Source organism: Cornus florida, unplaced genomic scaffold (genome assembly GCF_030987335.1).
Source record: "Cornus florida cultivar Cherokee Brave unplaced genomic scaffold, ASM3098733v1 CherokeeBrave_3.0.0_Hap2_Chr07, whole genome shotgun sequence".
NCBI lineage: Eukaryota > Viridiplantae > Streptophyta > Magnoliopsida > Cornales > Cornaceae > Cornus > Cornus florida.
In genome coordinates, this window is record NW_026775577.1 from 62,805,369 (window position 1) to 62,825,283 (window position 19,915).

A 19,915-nucleotide genomic window follows, 5' to 3' on the forward strand; every position below is an offset into this window, starting at 1 on the left:
TTATATGGATTACTCTAGACCTAGTTCAATTGTATTAAAAAAGCAATTCATGTTAATCTATGCTCAACCATTCTTCTTATCGTGTTCTTTGGATTATCCCAACTATGATTCGTTTCATACACGTATGTATATCATGATTCTTGTTGCTTAGACTCTAAGGTAGCTTAGGATGCTCCCCGAGTCTCACTTGGACATAGACGTTAGGTGGCATGAGCCCCTTTAACATGTTTCACCTTAAGGTGATAAATTTGTAAAATGCTAGGTCGATGCATGCTCATCTCCTACGAGTAGCTTTATGTTACTCACCCATACGATACTGGGGCATATTTCAGGTACGAAGACTTGGTTCGTGAAGCCTAGCATTCCTTGGATGTCGAGTAGCTTTCAAGTTTCCATTTCATGCAAATGTTAGCATGAAATGTCATTTTGTAGACTTATATGTCAAAATATGTATATTTGATTCCATGTATGTAATGTGTACTTAAGTACACTCCTTTCAATGTATTTGATATGTATGAGATGAGGCCGGAGGCCAATGACATGTATATTGTATTCTATACAACTTTTTAACTTTATGAAATATTGTGAAAATCTTGAAAAATCGCAAGTCATTGCTTCACCATAGTTGCATCAGGTGTGGGAATTCCATTCTCATTCTTTCATAGGGTCTCATAAATCATGTTTGAAGTGTGGCCAAGGGCCAAACGGTCATTTGATCCTGTTTTGCATTGTTGGATTCCGTGTTTTCCATTCCGAGTCCATTTTTGCCTTTTTGCCCGTTGGGGGGTCGGATTTTGTATCGGTGGTATTTTTTAGCCATGGACCATTGTAGCGCGTCTAAATAGGTAAGTTACATTTGCGTGCATGGTCGTTTCTGGGCAAAACCTTATCATTTGTGTTTTGAGCCTCTTGTGAATTCATTTCGCATTTTTTTTGCATATTCTGATCTAGGGGCATTATGGACCTTTCACGATGGTTTTATTTTCTTCTTTCAATATGGTTGAATAGAAAACATGATTTTAGGGGGGGTTTCTTTTCCGTGCTTTTCTAGAAAATGTCGTCTTGGCATCGGAAATCGCTTACGAAGTTCAGCTTTCAGTTTTCTATATAAAAGCTTTTTCGACCCTCTGGACCAGATTTCTTGGGAGAGCATTTTGGGCATTTTACATTACATTTTTTTTTAATTCTCTTATGAGTCACGTAGAAAACTCAATTTTGATGGGGGTTTCTTCTTTATGTTTTTGCAAAAAAATTCATCTAGGCCTCCAAATTCAGCCTCTGTTCCGGATTTTTCTAAAAAATAACCACATAGCAACTTTTGGGCTGCTGCTGCCAGCCATGGTGCACCCAGCGCGCGCGCGGCATGCATGGGCGCGCGCATGGGCATGCGCATGGGCGTGCATGGGGGCTGTTATGGCCCCCTCGTCGGGCCGCCGCGACGTCAATTCTTCTTTTGGGCTTTTCTCCTTCGTCCGGACTCCGATTCAAGTGAATTTTTTTTTGAACTTGATTAATTTTTCGTCATCTATCCAACGGTGTGCTCGGTTACACCCAGATATTTCTGAATAATTACCAGTTTGCCCTTAAAGCTTTAAGTGTCCATTTTTCGTCGTCATACCGTTTCTCCTTCGTCCGGACTCCGAATCATGTGATTCTTGAGTCCATCTTGATTAGTTTTTCGTTATCCTTCCAGCAGTGTACTCGATGGCACCCGAATCTACAGTTTTCAAAAATGACTATTTTGCCCCTGGGGGCTTATTTGTCATATTTTTAATCTTTTGGTTCCGCATCAGTTCTTGTTGAGTTCCACGACCTTATGGAAGGTCACTTTGACTTCTTAGAGTCTTGTTTTCTGTTTTCGCTTCCGCATTCGGATCCGTTATCGGATCATCCTTACGGTTCATCACAGGACACGCTGGCCTAAAAACTAGGGTCGTCACATACTTGACTTGAGAGTCCAATACTCCATGTATGCCTTGCGGATGCTATTTAGGAGTAAATTTTTTGAAAGATTGATATCTTACTTGCACTTGTGGTCCACATCATCTTGATTTTGTGATTGTTTTGAGATTCACTCTAGGATTCTACATGAGCACAGGCGCACACTAGCATTTATTTGTGGGGTACATACTTTGTTGATTATTGAATTGGTTATATCCCAATTAGGCTAGTAGTGCATTGAAAGTTTTCATTCTTGATGAAGGTGGATAACAACCCCTTTTCACTAAGTAGCCGGGATTCCAGCCTCATCAAGCACTGAACTTCTCGTGCCGAAAGGTGGAGGGCCCAAAGTCTAGGTTAATAATTGGATTTTAAAAAAAAAAAAAAAAAGTTGCAAAAGCAATAAAAAAAAGTGAGGACTTCTCCCAAAAGGTGAGAAGTGGGAAATGATTAGATGGAGGTTGTCTTGATTTGTAGCCTAGTTGATTTGAACTTGTAAGTTCGTAGGGATGTTTGAACGCCTAATGCCCTAACGCTCGATATCATGAATCGTTAGGAAGCTTAATAGATCAACACATTGCACTATGCTTCCATCTTTGATCCTATAAAAAAATAAATAAATAAATCGAGTGGAAAGAATAAGCGTACCTAGAACAATAAAGTTTTAATAAAAGGTCCACTTTTTGTCTTGATGATCGGTACTAGATTTGTGTGCTAGTTTGAGGGTAAGGATGTGATTAATTCTTTAGTTGGCTAAGATAGCAACATATTTGATGCCGGTCCACTCAAAAAAAATTCTAGAGTTGTTTTGATTTTCATGATCATTTTCTTGATGTGTGGAGGACCATACTTACTTGCTTGGCGTTGAAATTTTGGGAAATTGCTCAGAAACGTTTGAAAAATTGCATACTTGAGGTAGTTTTCTCCCAATACTTATTTGCAATATTGGTACCTCTTTTGAAAGAATGAGCTTAATGTTTGTGGGTATCATTTTTGGAAACCCTCACGAAACTTCACTCGTCCACTAGGGGTTTAAAAGGCTTGTTGCATGTGCTAAATACAATCGTGCTCCCTACGAAAGTGGCGTTATCCATTTATTGCTTTCTAGTTCATAGTTGTATAGTTGTTCATTTCATTCCTTTACTTTCTAATTCATTGCTAGGGACTAGCAATATTTAAGTTTGAGGGTGTGATAAGCACTGAAAAGTACGTATTTAAACTCCTTAAGCTTAGGTATTCTAGGACCTTTATCTATCTTATTCTACCGTTTTGTATTGATTTCGTGTTATTTCCATTTTCAGGTACTTATCCCCAAAATAAGCTAACTTAGCCAAATAAGAGCATAATTGAAGCAATTCTGGGATGAATCAAAGAAAGAAGCAAAGTAGAGCAAAAGGAAGTAAAGGGTGGAATTTCAGCAATTTTGATCGATCTCAAGAAAAGTTCGATCGATCCAACTTTCATCGATCTCAGCACTTCAAGATGGATCTAAGCTATGTTTGTTCCTATTCAAAAATCTCAAAGTTCGATCAATCCAACCTCATTCTATGATTGATCGAACCATCTTGTCCTTACCCAAATGATTGATCTTATCCAGTTGTACCACCCTACCAACGACTTTTGTCTTTTTCCCAAAAATATCTTCAAAATATCTCAGATTTGTTTTTATCCAAAAAGGAGCCGCCATTGAGGATCGATCCAACTTAAATTCGATAGATCTTAGCCATGTTTGATCGATCGTACCTTAAGTTCGATCGATCGAACCTCCCAAATCCCGAAAAAAATCTAAATTCCAGCTCATTAAAAGTTGTCTCATATCCAATCATTAGAGGACCATTGGTGTACGAGCCCGCTCATTTGGGGTGATTTTTGACCTACCTATATAAGGAATATGAGCCACTTTTTGATGGGGCCTTTTGATATACTTTGATACACATACTTAGTGAGGGAAAAAAGAAGAGGAGAAGGTTAGAGACACCATTGGAGACTCTTCATCAACCAAGGAGCAGATTTCTTCCATGGAGCTTGCCCTTGAGGATTGGAGGACATCATCTATGAGTGGTTAGACATCCTCTTGGGGCTAGAGTTAGCCCTAAGTATACTTTCGACTTCCTGATTTATGTATTTTTGAGGGGATTTGTATTGTGATTCATGTCTTGACACTTTTATATATATAGATCTTGTTTATTCAATGATTTATATGGTTTAATGCTTCCAATTGATCATTTCATTCTATCCATATGTCTATGTATGCTAGAATAGATGTTCATGTGTTTGTCTCTATTTCTTGTGTTATTGATGCATGTTTATGTGTATTGAGGTTATAGATCTAGAGATTGTCAAGACATAATGCGTAATGTCATGTTCTTGTGGTTTATTTGACGGTTCATACTCATTGTTTGATGGATTGTACCTCTTCCTTAGTTTAATTAGTTTAATTTCATGTCTTTAACTTAGTTGTAGTGTAGTTGTAAAATGGGAGGACAATTCATGCTTGTTGTTGATGTTCCATACTTATGAAAGCGAGTAGCATATATCTCTAACCTTGTGATGTGTTTGGTTGTGTGTTTAAAGAAAGGATTAATGGCTTAATTTGATATATTGTGCTATTCACCATGTTGTTTAGACAATAAATGCTTAATTTGTCATCCATGCTTGTTGGAACAACCACACGCACACACTTTGTTGCAATACATGTTCTTCCCCTCATTAATCATTCATTAAAGGTGTAGAAAAACTATACTTAGTGGTAATCTCTAAACCCCAAGATCTCTATCTCTTTTTTCTCTCTATTGCATTATTGTTTACTTTAATTTAAATTGCATCTACTTTAATTCAACCAACCAACCACTATTTTGATCACTCGACCTACTAACCCTAATTTCGATTCCTTAACCTAGTACGACTCTCAATCCCTTGGAATGATCCTTACTCAACCTACCTATATTTTTAGTGAAAGGTAGTAGTGGCAATTTCTAAATGTAAAATTTGACCACATTGCATAAACTTTGGGTTCAGAGTGCGACAACCACACCAAGGAACTCTATACAAATTCATCCATTTAGATTATATATAAGCCTCTTTGAGTAGGCAACAAGTCGGAAGTAATGCATTTGATTGGTGGAAATTTGATAGATTCCGGGCGCGCTCGAGAATTCAACAGCACACTGCCAGCAGTCATTTCGATCGATCCAACACTTGTTTTGATCGAACAGAGCTGACGTGGCAAAGATATTTTGACACCTGACAACTTTATCTATTGAGCTGGCACCGCCTTGATCTCGATCGATTGTAGATATCTTCGATCGATCGGGACTTCCTTTTTAGATCTTCTCCTTAGTACAAAGTTGAGCTAAGAGGCTCTTTTTAGCATGTATGAATTTTATTGACCTGAAATAGATAAAAATATAAATAAATATTAAAATATGAAAGGAAAATATATGGATAAATTAAAATACCTTAAACTTATCAGGTAACTTTCTAGAATTTTCGCATGCATCAAAGATTCGCTCAGCACTCACCACAACACCGTCCCATCAGCCGTAGTAATTATTCCCACATGGTAAGAGAAGAAAAAAATGATCAATCTATCACCATAACCAGTATATATAATGGGTACTGACACCTTGTGATCCTTTATTTATCTTAAAATTTTTATTATTTTTGTGAAACTTAAAACAAAGGAGGCAATATTGACCTTGCATAACTTTTATGTAAATTGAATGGTTGATTATGATTTCGCATAAGGAGTTTTGATGATAGTAATTTATGCTTTGATGAATATTAATATTATTGGGTGTAATGTTTCAAATGATTGAACTTATTAATTAAATTCTTTAGGGGGACCTATATTAAACTCCTTTTTTTATTTGTATTTTGCATTAATTTTATTTATTTTTATTTATTTATTTATTTTTACCTAAAAAACCTCTTTAATTATCCAAAGAGATGACTTAGCAAATGGATGTTAGCTAAAAAGGAACTGAAATAGTAATTGACTTAAATACCTATTAAGTCTATTTGAAAATTTACTTTGTAGTGCGTCTTTATTTTTTTATTATTATATAACCTAAATGATATTATTGTCGAAACTAACACTTCTATTGTGTGTTTTTTTTTTTTTTTTTAATATGTTAACATTTTACTAGAGTGTCAAGTTCACATTAGTCACATGGAGGGAATGGTTTTTTTTTTTTTTTAAGAAAAAAACTATTTTGAAATATATATATATATATATATAAAGAAGAAGAAAAACATGTAGGCATAAATACTATAAAAAAAAATAATAATAATAGGAATTATTTCTCGTAGTGTCCCTTCAACAAATCTATATAAAATGAAAATTAATAAAAATCAAAGAAATGAATGCACAATATAATTCTCAAAATATATATATATATATATATATACACAGTAGATATTTTTCAAGGAAAAACCCAGATTTTTATAAGTTTGAAGGCTAGATGGAACAACAAATACATATAATATAAATAATATTTAATGGAACATATTATATATACCATTATATTATGATACATATTATATATAATATTATATTATGATACATATTATATATAATATTATAATGTTATATATAATAAATATATATGTATATATATGATTGGTAAATAAAAAAGTTGAGCAAGAAGAAGAGTACATGTTGCTGCAATGGTAGAGGATATGTAGCTAAGAGTGATAATAGAGTAAATATATGTGGGGTTATTAAAATAGGTATAGGGACATTTTTGTCTCAAAAATATATGAGAAAACTCAATGTCTAAACAACTCCTTTTTAGTTAACTTCTGTCAGTTAAATCATCCCCCTCATATAGTTTAGAGGAGTTTTTTGATAAAAAAATAAAAATAAAAAAAAAATAGAAAAAAGAAGTTTAGTGCAAAACACAAATAAAAAAAAGAGAGTTTAATGCAGTTCACCCAATTTTTTAACTACTTGCAATAATCCATATTATTTTTGAAGTTATACAGTGCATTGGATCTTTGATATTGTGAGAAATTTAATCAAAGAGCAGAATTTAATAAAAAATGAGAACTCAACATGATAAACAAAATAGACGTTATTTGTTGTAGAAACAAATAAAATGGCAGGTTATATTATATATATAACTCTTTATGAGAGAACAGTCCTAAACTAGAGTTTAAGATAAATGAGGAGAGCAAGGAGCATTGAAGCAGAAAATAAGGAGAGAAGGGTAGTAGTTTAGTCATTTTGTTTAATAAAATAAAAAGTTGGAGTATTAGAGAAAGTTGATGGAATGCTAATATTAGCTCCCAAAACAAATTCACATTCATCTTTCATAACATGTCACTGATACCATGTGATGAATAGTTATTATTATATATATATACATATATATATATATATATAAACAGGTGGAGGCAATTAAAGTACTTTTAGTAAGGTTCTTGAAATGTGAATGATAGATAAGGAAGGAATCTTTAGTTTGATAAATGTGTATTTTTTTTTAACTATATAGATATATATATATATATATGAACAATATTTGTATGAGTAAGTCATTTCTACTATGTGATGAAATAACAAATTACAAAATCAATAAAGTAATAAATAAGAAAAATAACTATTTTTAGAATAAATTCAGTCATTTTTTTATTTCTTTATTTATCACTTTCATAATTTTGCAACACTGTGCATTTGTGATTGAATCACGTTATTGATTAGTAGGAATCTACTCATTAGTGAATAGACAAGAAATGGTCATTGATTAGCAGGAATCTACTCATTAGTGAATAGACAAGAAGTGTAAGTTATATACATTGGCACACCTTCCTTTTTTAATATCAATTACAAATGTGTGATAATAATGGCAATGATATTTTTTCTCATATCATGGTAAGTTTTAAAATCGTTAATACCTTTTCACACCAAGAAAGAGTAATTAATCAAAATTTCGTTACACTTTAAGGTCTTTTTTCAATTAATAAGTCATATACACACTATATGTATGTGTATTTTATGCCCGAGACACACACACACACACACATAAATATATATATAATTTTATTTTTTGTAATAGGCTGTCCGAGCCTTGCTCTGACTCATTCACCAAACTATGTGTGCAGAGTGTCTTATACAAATCTGGTAAAATTCAAACTATATCTCCTAAAGAAATTTTTACAAGAGGAATCCAACGTGCTCCACGACCAACCAGTGGTAAAGTTTATTATGAACTCAGCCAACCATTGAGGATACCTATCTATGTATATTGTCAGCATAGTGTCAGCATGTGTACGTGTGTGTATATATCTCTCTTGTATTCCCAAACTCATAGCTCGTAAAAAATTAAATTGAAACTTGGATAGTTTAGACAGACACCACCACCACCACCATTGATGGCCACCCGTGTTGTCTCTCCCAAACTCCTCCACAACCTCCGGTACTTCACCAGACCTTTGAACTCTGCTCCACCTTCAATCACCGCCGTCTCCCCGCTAAACCTCCACGAACCACCTCCACCACCACCCACCACCACTACTGCCACCTCCACCGACTCAATTCTCAATCTGGACGATGTCAAGGAGCTCTTCTCCTCCCTTTCCACCGCCAAGCTGCTCCGATCATCGGCCAACCTTCACGCGGTGGCGATGGAGCAGACGGTGGATGTGGGCACGTGGGTCATGAACTCCGGGCTCATGGACATGGCTGTGCTGCGTGAGATCGTTCTCGGGACTCTGAAACATACCCTTTGTGAGCATTTCTGTGCGGGTCAGAGTCCGGAGGAGGCGGGTCGGACTGTCCTGAAGCTTCGGGAGGCTGGTCTGAGAGGGATGTTGGATTACGGGTCGGAGCACTCAACGGATATGGAGTCATGTGATCGGAATTTGGAGGTGTTTGTTCGGACGGTTGAATCAACCAAGTCACTCCCACCATCTTCTGTAAGCTTTGTAGAGTTTCTAAATCAAGGAAAAAAAAAAAAAAAGTCAAACTTTTCATTCACTGCCAAAAGTTAAATTTTTCTTTCTCAATTTCATAAGATGATTCCTTTTCAATTGGATTTTTTCTTTCATTTTTTCAATTTCATATGAATTTTCAATTTTATTTATTTATTTTAAAGATACAGAAGTATTCTTAAAAATCGATTCAAAGGTGCCCTTAATTATCATTTCCATAAGATCCCCAAGACTAACAAGAACATGAGGATGACTATTTTCTGAAATTCAAATATTAAAAAATGAGGTGACTCTGCTTTACCCAAAGACTTAAAAGACTTTACATAATAGTGGTCCCATTAGATAAGAGACCAACTTTAATTTTTATATTATATTATTTTAAATTTTAAGGAAAAGTGTATATTTTCATACCTTTTGCTCCCGGTAAATTAGGGTGACAGGGACTCAAACACATATAACACTTTCACAAATCTAACATCATTTTGCATAATTTTGATGTTATTGAATATTTAATAAGAAGTTTGTCACCACAATTTATCCTTTTTTGGTATATAATTTTGAAAAATGCAACAAACATGAGAAACAATCACCTATCCAATGAATTATAGAAATTTTCTCTGCATATGTTTTAAAATTTTGCATTGACAATATCATAAATGTTTAAAAGAATTAAAATGTAAATTTTATCCCACAGGTTAGCTTTGTGGTAGTGAAGATCACTGCAATTTGTCTTCCTAGTCTGCTCAAGAGAGTGAGTGATCTACTGAGATGGGAATACAAAGACAACTCTTTCAGTCTTCCATGGAAGCTCAGAACTCTCCCAATTTTCTCCGATTCGAGCCCTCTTTATCACACACCTCAAAAACCAGATCCTCTAACCCCACAAGAAGAGCAAGATCTCAACTTAGCTCATCAAAGACTACTCAAAATTTGTCAAATGTGCCAAGAAGCCAATGTGCCCTTAATGGTCGACGCAGAGGACACATCGATTCAACCTGCCATCGACTACTTCACATACTCTGCCGCGATCACCCACAACAAAGATGACAACCCGATCGTTTTCGGGACAGTTCAGGCTTACCTGAAAGATGCAAAAGAGAGATTGTCACAAACCACAAAAGCTGCAGAGAGAATAGGAGTACCTATGGGGTTTAAGTTGGTCAGGGGAGCTTATATGTCTAGCGAAAGGCGGTTAGCTGCTACTCTGGGTGTTGAGTCTCCCATTCACGACGGCATTCAAGAAACGCACGCGTGCTACAATGGCTGCGCCTCTTTCATGCTCGAGAAGGTCACGAATGGCTCGAGTTCAGTAGTTCTTGCAACCCACAATGTTGAATCAGGTAAAAATTGATCAAACACATCTTTTTAGGGTTAAGTTTTTGGGGAGACTTGACGGTAAAGTTGCTCCATTATAACTCAGTGACCAAAGTTGCTCCGTGTGGATGGACAAGGTTAATGTGCGCAATTGGCCCCACTGAATATTTTTCAAAAAAATTGTCTTTACTGAAATTACAGAAAAACCCTACAATTGCCCCCCTCTCCCACAACATTTTGTATCTTCTTGTTGTTAAAAGCCCCCTCACATAATTTTTTAGGTCAGGTGACTTAGACCCTGCATGCAGAGGTAAGGTTGCATAAATCTTATCCTTCGTAGACTACGCAATGGCGGGAGCTTCGTGCACGAGACTAGATGAAAATAACAAAAAAAGTCGGGTATTAGTAGGTATTGATTTGATTTAACATGTGAATTGGTGATGGTTGGTAGGGAAATTGGCAGCAGCAAAAGCAGTAGATTTAGGTATTGGAAAGGAAAATCAGAAGCTGCAATTTGCTCAACTCTATGGAATGGCAGAAGGGCTTTCTTTTGGTTTGAGAAATGCAGGTTTTCAAGTTAGCAAATACTTGCCATTTGCACCTCTGGACCAAATTCTGCCTTACCTTCTGAGGAGAGCTGAAGAGAACAGAGGACTCTTGTCTGCTTCAACCATTGACAGACAACTCATAAGGTAAATACACACACACACGCACGCACACACAAATCAACAGGACAAAAAGTTGATTTGGTTTTGATGTTTTTTTTTTTCAACTTTTTCTTAATGCAGGAAGGAGTTGAAGAGAAGACTAAAAGCTACAATTCTCTAAGGTCAGAAATTAGAGAAAACAAAATTAACTACCAGATGAAGACGATAAATAGAAATTGTACCTACTAAATAAGACAAAAGTCTTTGTGTTATGTCAGTTATTTTAGTGGACCACATTTTCAGATATTTTTCCTTGGAATGTAATATCATATTAAATTATTCCATCCATGATTATCCAAAATCGGAAATATTTCAGTCTCACGAAATTTCTTCGTTTCGCGAAGTTAGTTATAATGTAAAAAGTTGCATGTTCAAAATTTTAGAATAATTATTTTACATTAATAATGTTAATAGTAAGATTGTATCTAACTCAATTTTATGGGGTTACACCCCGTGACAGACCAAGAGATTTGTATGAAAGGGGGCGACTTTGAACAAAAATAATATATGGTGGGGTATCATTAGAAATTGAGTGGGGACATATTTAAAATTTTACAAAAAAGTACAGACATTTTTAAAAATTTTACAAAATCTATAGGTAATTTTGTAAATAAAAAAACATTTCAGTGGGGGCTCCTACCCCTACTGGACACTTCATGGGTTTGTGACTGGACGCACCTAGGAGCGTAGTTTGAGTTTTACTCTATCTTTGAGTAGTGACATGCATCTTGTGAATTAATAGGGATCTAATGAGAGAGAGAGAGGAGATTTGTATCTAATTCGACAATTAACGAAAATTACATTATGTTGTGACCATAGTCATGGACAACATAAAACTCTACTTGGTAGCATGTGAAATGTCAAAAATAGGTAAATGGCACAAGAGTGGAGATTGATTAGCTGGTTGACTCAGTGTTATGAATAGGACAGCATGGTCTCAATTGATTAATAAATATATCACATGTTTCAAGTGTCTTCATTTGACGACGTATTTGATCTTCCTTTTGCAACAAAAAGATAACTGCTGATGCTTTGATGATGTGGAACCAAAATCCTTCAATTAAAAAAAAAACAAAAAAAAAGCGGAGTTTCTATTCTCACTTATTGATTGTATCTAAACATGTACACAAACATATACTTAATCTGCCTCAAAAAAAGATATTTTATTTAAAGAATCGTAACTCACAAATATATATTAATTTCATTCTAAATTAGATATCCTATTTAAGAAATCGTGACTCTTCACAAATTATAAGTCACGATTCTCTAAACAGAACATTTAATTTGGAATAAATGTAATATATATATATATATATATATATATATATATATATTTTGTAAGTGTTCTCTTAGTTTGTAGGCAATCCCAACATGTACGTTGAATTCAACTATGTCTGACACATTTTAGATATTAAATTCATTATAATTATTTATAAAACTAATATTATATAATATCGTAGTTATTGAATCAGAAAAAATAAAAAATAATAATAATAATGAAGAGAATGGGCTTCCACCGACATTTCAGTGTGTCTATTGAGTGGTGCTATATTGCTATGAGCTGTATATGCAAAAGAAAGTCCATTATTTTTCACCAAAAAACAAGCAAAACAGATGGAGACCATAACATGTCTGGGTGGATTTGCTATTTTATTTGTAGCAAGTGACAAGGAGGGTCTCCTTTCTTCTAGCCAGGTCTAGAGGGTTGTGCTCAATTATGCAAGTAAATTTTCATGTAAAAGAATGAAATATTTTCAATAATTCTATCAAGCCTCTCATACCCTATTAATGTTTACTAACAAATACTTATTAAAAGTGCTTTTCTTTTAGGAATATTCATATACATATATATGTATATTTATATATATATATCATATCCATACTCTCATATTAGCTTATGTGACTATGTCTTTAGCCGCTGGATTGTCATGGATCATAAATAACTGAAGACGCAAACTCAAGTCACAATGCACTCATGACAAGCTTACTATTATTTTTTATTTATTTTAATACATGAGGCCAACCAAGTCTTCCAAAAAAAAAAAACCTCACGCACCCATTTCTCCCTTATGGGATTCGGACTTTCACCATCCTTTTTGAGAAGTAAAAGATGTTGGGAATTTTTGATATTTTTATACAATCTCATTTTTAAGTTCATTCACGTAATCATATTAACATGCTACACTTATATATTCATATCACAGTGTAATCATATTACAATAAATATAGTATAAATAAAACAATATACTAAAATAATAGGCCAGTAAAATATATAAAATCAATAAGAGGAGTAAAGAAAATTTTGGCTTGTTTAATGAAGAGGCATGCAGTATGCGCTGTCCTAAAGCCTTTACAGCCTCCCTACGTGCAGGTTGTGACGATTATGAAAGGCTCCGAGATACAACTCCAGTGTCTTTTATAAGCACGTTCACAGAGAGACAAATCACCAAGTCTTTGTGTCATGTTGCCCATAAACTCATATACCTATAATATTTTGGTGGAATGAAATAAAGGTTTAAACAAAAAGAAATATAAAGGATGGAAGCCAAAAACCGTATATAATCTATTACAATAACCATCTATTTATGGGTTAACTCATGTCTCTAGTCAATAGACACAACCTTTATCAGACACATTTTTATATTTACTCACACCTCTTTAATTTAACTCTAAAATGAAGTTTTAAAAACTTTAAATTGTAAAAACCTAACAAAAGAGACACCACTAGACTGCATTGCCTTTCCTAATCTAGTGACATTCTCTCTCTCATACCTGAAGTAGGGGTTGAGGATTCAAGTCCTTCGCTGCAAGGGTGGAAGTTTGAGTAATTCAGACAGAAAAATAAATAAATAAATAAAGTTAATAGCTAACCCTTTAGACTCTTATACGCAAAGAATATGATTTCCACATATTGCAGCATCAGGCTAATTCAAGGTGGAATCAAAAAAAGAATTCAAGCATCCAAGGAAGTTAAGGAACTTGAAAAGTGGAACAAAAATGAACATGAGTGGCCTAGAATTTGATATGGATGTCAATGTCACACCAACTGGGAACCAAATGGCTGAGGAATCACAGGTTTAGTCAAAGTTGTTATGCTATGCTGATTCAAAAGGTGAGAGCATTACATGTTTGGAAAATGACTGATACGTGTGAGGAAGCATCATCTATCACCATCAATGGAATGTCACCGTTGGATGAATCCTGTGGAAGTAAAGATTCAGATTCCCCTGTAGACAAAAGCCAAACGGTAAAGGGACATATGCAAACCTCCCTCACCACCTAACAATATCAATCGTGGTTCTTGCAATTGGAATCTCAAATTCAAGGGACGTGAGCGAAAAATACTAATATATTATGTATATAAAGTGTATAATTTTTTATACGTTTTGAAATTTTTTTAAGAATAAGTAGTGTGAGCGTATTATTTATCTACTTTTTAAAAAATAGAATGCCACATAATTTAAAAAGTGATGATGTGGTACTTTATTTTTTTTTTTCTCCAAAGCACACTCTGTCCGCAGAGAACTCAATAAAGAGTAATTGTAGGGCCCACAAAAAAGGCACTCTACTTGCTTCTACGTACCGACCCTCTCTCTCTACACGGACACACTATCACTCTAATGTCACTTGCGCCGCGGATGCTCTAACATTTAATTTTTGAGCAAATTAGGGTTTATATGCTGAAAGAACTAAAGTGTCTCTCTATAACTAAATAAAAAAGGATAAAAAAATAATAATTAAATGTAAAATGAAAAAAGTGTCCCTTTTTTTTTTTTTTTTTTTTTTTTCCTTCTTATATATAAGGGCATTATTGAAAGAGAAAAGGGTATTTTTGTAATTTTATATCTTAAAAAATGTTATGTACACACATGACTAAATTTGTAACGAAACAGTGACATCAAACATTTCTGTGATAATTTTTTCTCAAACTTAACGCACTTACATACCCAAAAAAAAATTATTTATCCAAAATTTAAAAATTGAGGGTGTTTTTCCGCTTTGCCCAAAATTCATTGAAACTCTGTTCAGTAGATGTCTATTTCAAAGCATTTTATGACACCAGAAATTAGTTGCTAGTTTACCATCAAACACCAAAATGGTCATAAATTGAATAAGGGAAGGCAAATAAGGAATTGAATAAGCATTTTATGGAGTTTCAATTGAAATTTCCCCCTAGCTCCTACTTTACCATAATTTTTATTCCTAAACACATTTTGGTTCTCCTTTAGCATGCCAGCTCCTTTCCATTACCAAACATGGTCCAAACATTATGCAAGTTGAAAGGCCCTTGCAAGACAAGCTCAGGCATCCATTGCAATTCTCTAGGTCCTTGTGAGTACTGTTCCGAATAATTCTCAACAAGAATTTGACTTGTATCCTTTAACAGTACTGACAAGTAGAACATACTAATCAGTGAAGAGTTTGATATTCCACGAGCCCTTGCATTCCATCCCGTCTAGTGTCACTCCACCACCCCTTTAGAGACGGCATCCATGGTAACAGTTTCCCGAGCTCTTTGCTAATTGTACTAGGACTTGATTGACTATCTTTGATCCCAAACTTTTCTCTTTTTATTGCTTCCATTATATCTTCCATTGACACACATTCGCTGCCTGTGAAATCAATAAGACGAGACTACAACTAAATTATTTTATTCAAAAGAGTTTGAATGGAAGAAACTGAAACACGAAGAGTCAAAAAGTTAATAAAGGGAACTAGAAAATTAGATCTGAAATATGTGCACCTAAAGTTGTAGTACTTATGTGTATGGTATGGACAACAAAAATTATACATACAAATGCATACGTATTATATACACACACGTATATACTTATCAAAAAAAATATATACACACACGTATATGATTATCGAAATATTGAGTCAGATAAAGCAACTGCCTGCCGACAAACTACAGTTGAGATTGCACTACTGTAGGTAACAATAACAGAGTAAATACAAGGAGATATCAACTAACCTCTACGAGCAGCAAGTAAAGCGGCTTCATTGGTGACGTTTGCAAGAGCAGCACCTACAAAGCCTTGGGTAACAGATGCAACCCGGTTGCAGATGAGGCCAGTGTCCTCCTCAAGAGGAACTTCTCTCAAATGAACAGCTAAAATTTTTCTCCTTCCAACTTCATCTGGTTCTCCCACATGTACTTTCCTTGAGAGGCGGCCAGGGCGACATAGAGCTGCATCCAATGCTTCTGGCCTATTAGTTGCAGCAATAACAATCACCTTCGTGTCCGAGTTAAAGCCATCCATTTCTGACAACAACTACAACAACGAAAAGAGTTGTGAGAGCCCATTAAAAGCATGAAATTACTATAGAGAAAAACACATTCAGACCAGGAAACCATTACTTAAGGAGTAACAAACTTTGAAAATTGATCAGGAAAATTTTGTTAACCAGAAAAAAGTCAGTGGTAACAAATTTAATTCAGAATATACATTCAAAGGCGGGAACATTTCATCCATATCATAAAATTATTTATTATTATTATATGTTGTTGTTATTTATTAAAATTTTATTGTTTTTTTCAATCCAATCCTTGCCACCGTATTTGCTTTTAACATTTTTAGTTTTTCTTCTTCGGGGTTAGGATTTTTCAACCACCGTTCCTCAACTATGTATCTATTTCAGCAAAACTTCATGACATCTATAAAAATAATTAGTACTGCTCAATAACATCAATATCATCACCAAGATCCTGCCTACAATAGGCACTGGGAGGGGAAAAACTTGAATCAGACCAAACCTTTAGCTTTCTGCACACAGTGACTGCTCCCAAACTCAAACTCACACTTGTCAGACCAAGCTTTTACCATTGCACCAAGCAACGGCCTCCTCTCAATATCATCAACATAAAATTCAAAATAATTTAAATGCACAAACCTTTTTTTGTTTTTTGGACTAATTTAAAACTTCAGAAAGTTTAGCATACGTGATGAGAAAACTAATGCATAAGAATTGGAAGATAAGGTTACTTGGTTTAATGTATGTTCATGTTCGTTATTGAAGAAATTTGTCTCGCGCTTTCCTCCAACAGAATCAATCTCATCAATAAAAATGATTGATGGTGCATTATTCCTTGCTTCTTTAAAAATATCTCTAACACGAGCTGCTCCTGTTCCAACGAAAATCTCTGTAAATTCACTGGCAGAAGTAGAGTAAAATGGTACTCCTGCTTCTCCAGCCACTGCACGGGCTAGTAATGTTTTTCCTGTTCCTGGAGGACCCGACAGCAGCACACCTTTTGGTAACCTTGCTCCCAGTTTTTCATAGTTAATAGCTCCTTGCAGGCATGAAACCATCTATAAACAAGAAAAAACATCACTACATGGTCAAATGAAAGATTAAATTGGACTTGAGCAGTTTGCAACTATAAAGAAAGATAGAAGGTAAACAAACTTCCAAGAATCCTCGCAAAACTAAAACATATTCATGGCACACATGATTTAATGGAAACATATCATAATGCAGAGTGGTAAATTAAAAGAGTAACAGGGAAAAAACAAAAACAAAAAGCACAAAAAATCAGACAAAGAAATTGTTAGAATAGCTATTTTACTCTTGGCATGAGCAATACATCCTAATGCCCATTATAAGAGAAAGTAGAGTTAGGTAGTATAGTCATATACAACACCTATTGATGCACCGGCAAAAAATGGAAGAGATGTTTGTATGGAAGGTAAGAGACAAAGGGGCTGACTAAAACCCACACGAGGTTAAGTAATTAGAAATGATCTAAAAAGTTAAATACAATAGGAGACGTACGGAAAAAGATAATTCATGTGACCGAAACCATCCATAAGGGATAAAAGTGATGATGTAATAATATGTGCAAGGACTCCAAGGAAGTTTTCGTAGCACTTGTGAGATGGCTCTTTCATGCAAAAGAACATACTAATAAAAGATCTCAAATCATGTACCCAAAAAATGAAAACAGAAAAAACAAGAAAAAGAAGAGCAGCTTTGTAGGTCATAAAAACTCTATTGTGTATTGGCAAACAAATGTTTTGTTTCTAGCTATAGCTTCATTATGCATTCACTTTACAGCATATTATCAATTCCTTAAATTCCTGGTTGTTACATTAGGAAATAATAATGACTAGTTATCTCTTTAAGGTTTCAGTAGCCTAGTCAAGGGCATCATATTAATATAATGTGTTTGTGTATATATATATATATATATATGATTACTCAAGAACGCATGAGTTTGCTGAAAGAATAATGAAACTACCAAAACTCAAATAATCAATATAATGTCAAGAACAACAATAGCTTACCTCCAAAAGCTCTGCCTTTGCATTATCAACGCCCTGCACATCATCAAATCTAACCGTCTGCTTGCTAGGGCGCCGCTTTGTAGCCGAGCTCTTACCAGTATTAAGTTGAAGATAACAGATCCACAAATAAGGAGCCATGTGAAGCATTTGAAGTAAAATAGTAGTCAAGCCACTCCTGATTGATATAAGCACTGGTTGAGGGGCAGAGCTATATGTAATTCCCTTTTCTTTGATGTAACTTAAAAGAACGCGCTCATCATTTTCTATGATTCTAGTTGAATACTGCCACTCGGGGTTCGAAGCATTGGTCCTTGTCAACATTCTCAAAACCACACCGCCCATTGATTGGTGGTTTTCATTCTCAACAATCCTTTCTTCTGTGTTGAAATATATAATCGGCGATCCCTCCTCGAATTGGACCCCTTCTACCTCACCACTTTCTAGGCTCTTTATCAAGTTCGAGTACGGAACTTGTTTAGAGGATGGCATTGCCTTCAATTTCAGAAAGAAGCAGCACAGCCCCAATGCAACAGAGATTGAGGTACAGACCGCCATTGTTTTCATATTCTTACGCAGAAACGTTTCGAGGCCGTTTAACGCAGGCCCAATAGATATACTCTTCAACTTTCTCAATCTTTCGCTCAATCGTAACGAAAACCTTTTAATTCTCTGATTATCTTCTGTTTTCCCCAATTGGGTTTCTTTATCTTCTGTTTTCCCCAATTGGGTTTCTGTATCTCCACTTTTTTCATCGTTCAGTGCCCTGATTTTGGTGTTGGAATCCAATCTTCGTTCGAACTTTCAGAAATCATGAAACCCTAATTTAGGTGAAGGAACTGAAGAAGATGGACCTCTATATCTACCCAGAGATTTGGATTTTTCAACATGACGACGTCTCGCTAATTCTGCAGTAATCAAGATCCCACTAGCTGGAACAAGAGTTAAAGCAGCCATTATAGGACACTAACCCAGTACTGCTTGTACCTAGAGCGAATTTTTTTTTTTTTAACCAACCTAGAGAGAAAATTGCAAAGCTTATTTTCTTCGATATATATATATATATATATATATATATATATATTCACAAGCAGTGCTTGTATTTTGTAAGGAAAGTAGATTACTTGTACAACAAGAATTGAGTTTAGAATGGACATTGCTTTCATACTAGAATCAAACAATGTTTATGGATGGGCTTTAATCAAAATAAAATAGGGAATAAAAAAGAATACAAGGGATTCTTAATTTATAGAAAGAAAAGAAAATATATATATATATATATATAGATGATTTCGTATTTTCTTTTTTTAAATATGATTTCACAATTAAAGGCTGTCACTTTATTTATAATTTTTTAGGAATGTTTTGGGTTTAGGTTTCGGCTTCGTTTGGTCCTCTTTGGGCCTTTGTTTGGTTGTACGCTTGGGCCTTGTTACTCTCTAGGAGTTTTTCTCTTTTTATAAAGCTTACCCATTTTACAAGAAAGAGAAAAAAAAATAAAAATAAAAAATTCCCATCATCTACTACATATCTGTTTAGTTTGTGACACAATTTTCAAGAATTCAAAAAAATCAAAAACTATTTTCAAACCTTTTTTAATTAAGTTTTTTAAAAATAATTCGTCAACCAAGCAGGTTTTTCCACAATTTTCTGATTTACAGTTCTCAAATGCCACCTCCGTTCCATTACACAAAACATGGTTAAACTTCAAAGTTCAACAGGATCGAAGTTGAAAGC

General features: G+C 34.6%; 2 protein-coding genes across 2 annotated transcripts; one reads left to right on the top strand and one right to left on the bottom strand.

Moving 5' to 3' along the window:
• Nucleotides 1-8,066: 8,066 nt before the first annotated feature.
• On the top strand, nt 8,067-11,254 carry LOC132267261 (proline dehydrogenase 1, mitochondrial-like). Its single transcript, XM_059768380.1, has 4 exons — nt 8,067-8,856; nt 9,566-10,211; nt 10,637-10,877; nt 10,974-11,254. The coding sequence occupies exons 1-4, from the start codon at nt 8,314-8,316 to the stop codon at nt 11,011-11,013; spliced, it is 1,470 nt and encodes a 489-aa protein (XP_059624363.1). The 5' UTR covers nt 8,067-8,313; the 3' UTR covers nt 11,014-11,254.
• Nucleotides 11,255-14,541: 3,287 nt separating this feature from the next.
• On the bottom strand, nt 14,542-19,135 carry LOC132266265 (probable inactive ATP-dependent zinc metalloprotease FTSHI 3, chloroplastic). The gene is made up of 5 exons (XM_059767119.1): nt 19,067-19,135; nt 18,182-18,979; nt 16,880-17,206; nt 15,868-16,168; nt 14,542-15,505 (listed from the first exon to the last, which is right to left on the bottom strand). Exons 1-5 carry the CDS (start codon nt 19,133-19,135, stop codon nt 15,303-15,305), a joined length of 1,698 nt encoding a protein of 565 aa, XP_059623102.1. The 3' UTR covers nt 14,542-15,302.
• Nucleotides 19,136-19,915: the final 780 nt, after the last annotated feature.

What these genes read in the sequence shown, in the direction of transcription:
- LOC132267261 (XM_059768380.1), top strand. Translation starts at nt 8,314, where the DNA reads ATGGCCACCCGTGTTGTCTCTCCCAAACTCCTCCACAACCTCCGGTAC. An exon ending in AGTCACTCCCACCATCTTCT is followed by an intron (nt 8,857 to 9,565) that starts GTAAGCTTTGTA and finishes TTTATCCCACAG; the next exon opens with GTTAGCTTTGTGGTAGTGAA. An exon ending in ATTGACAGACAACTCATAAG is followed by an intron (nt 10,878 to 10,973) that starts GTAAATACACAC and finishes TTCTTAATGCAG; the next exon opens with GAAGGAGTTGAAGAGAAGAC.
- LOC132266265 (XM_059767119.1), bottom strand. Translation starts at nt 19,135, where the DNA reads ATGGCTGCTTTAACTCTTGTTCCAGCTAGTGGGATCTTGATTACTGCA. An exon ending in ATGAACATACATTAAACCAA is followed by an intron (nt 16,169 to 16,879) that starts GTAACCTTATCT and finishes TCGTTGTTGTAG; the next exon opens with TTGTTGTCAGAAATGGATGG. An exon ending in TTTACTTGCTGCTCGTAGAG is followed by an intron (nt 15,506 to 15,867) that starts GTTAGTTGATAT and finishes TTGATTTCACAG; the next exon opens with GCAGCGAATGTGTGTCAATG.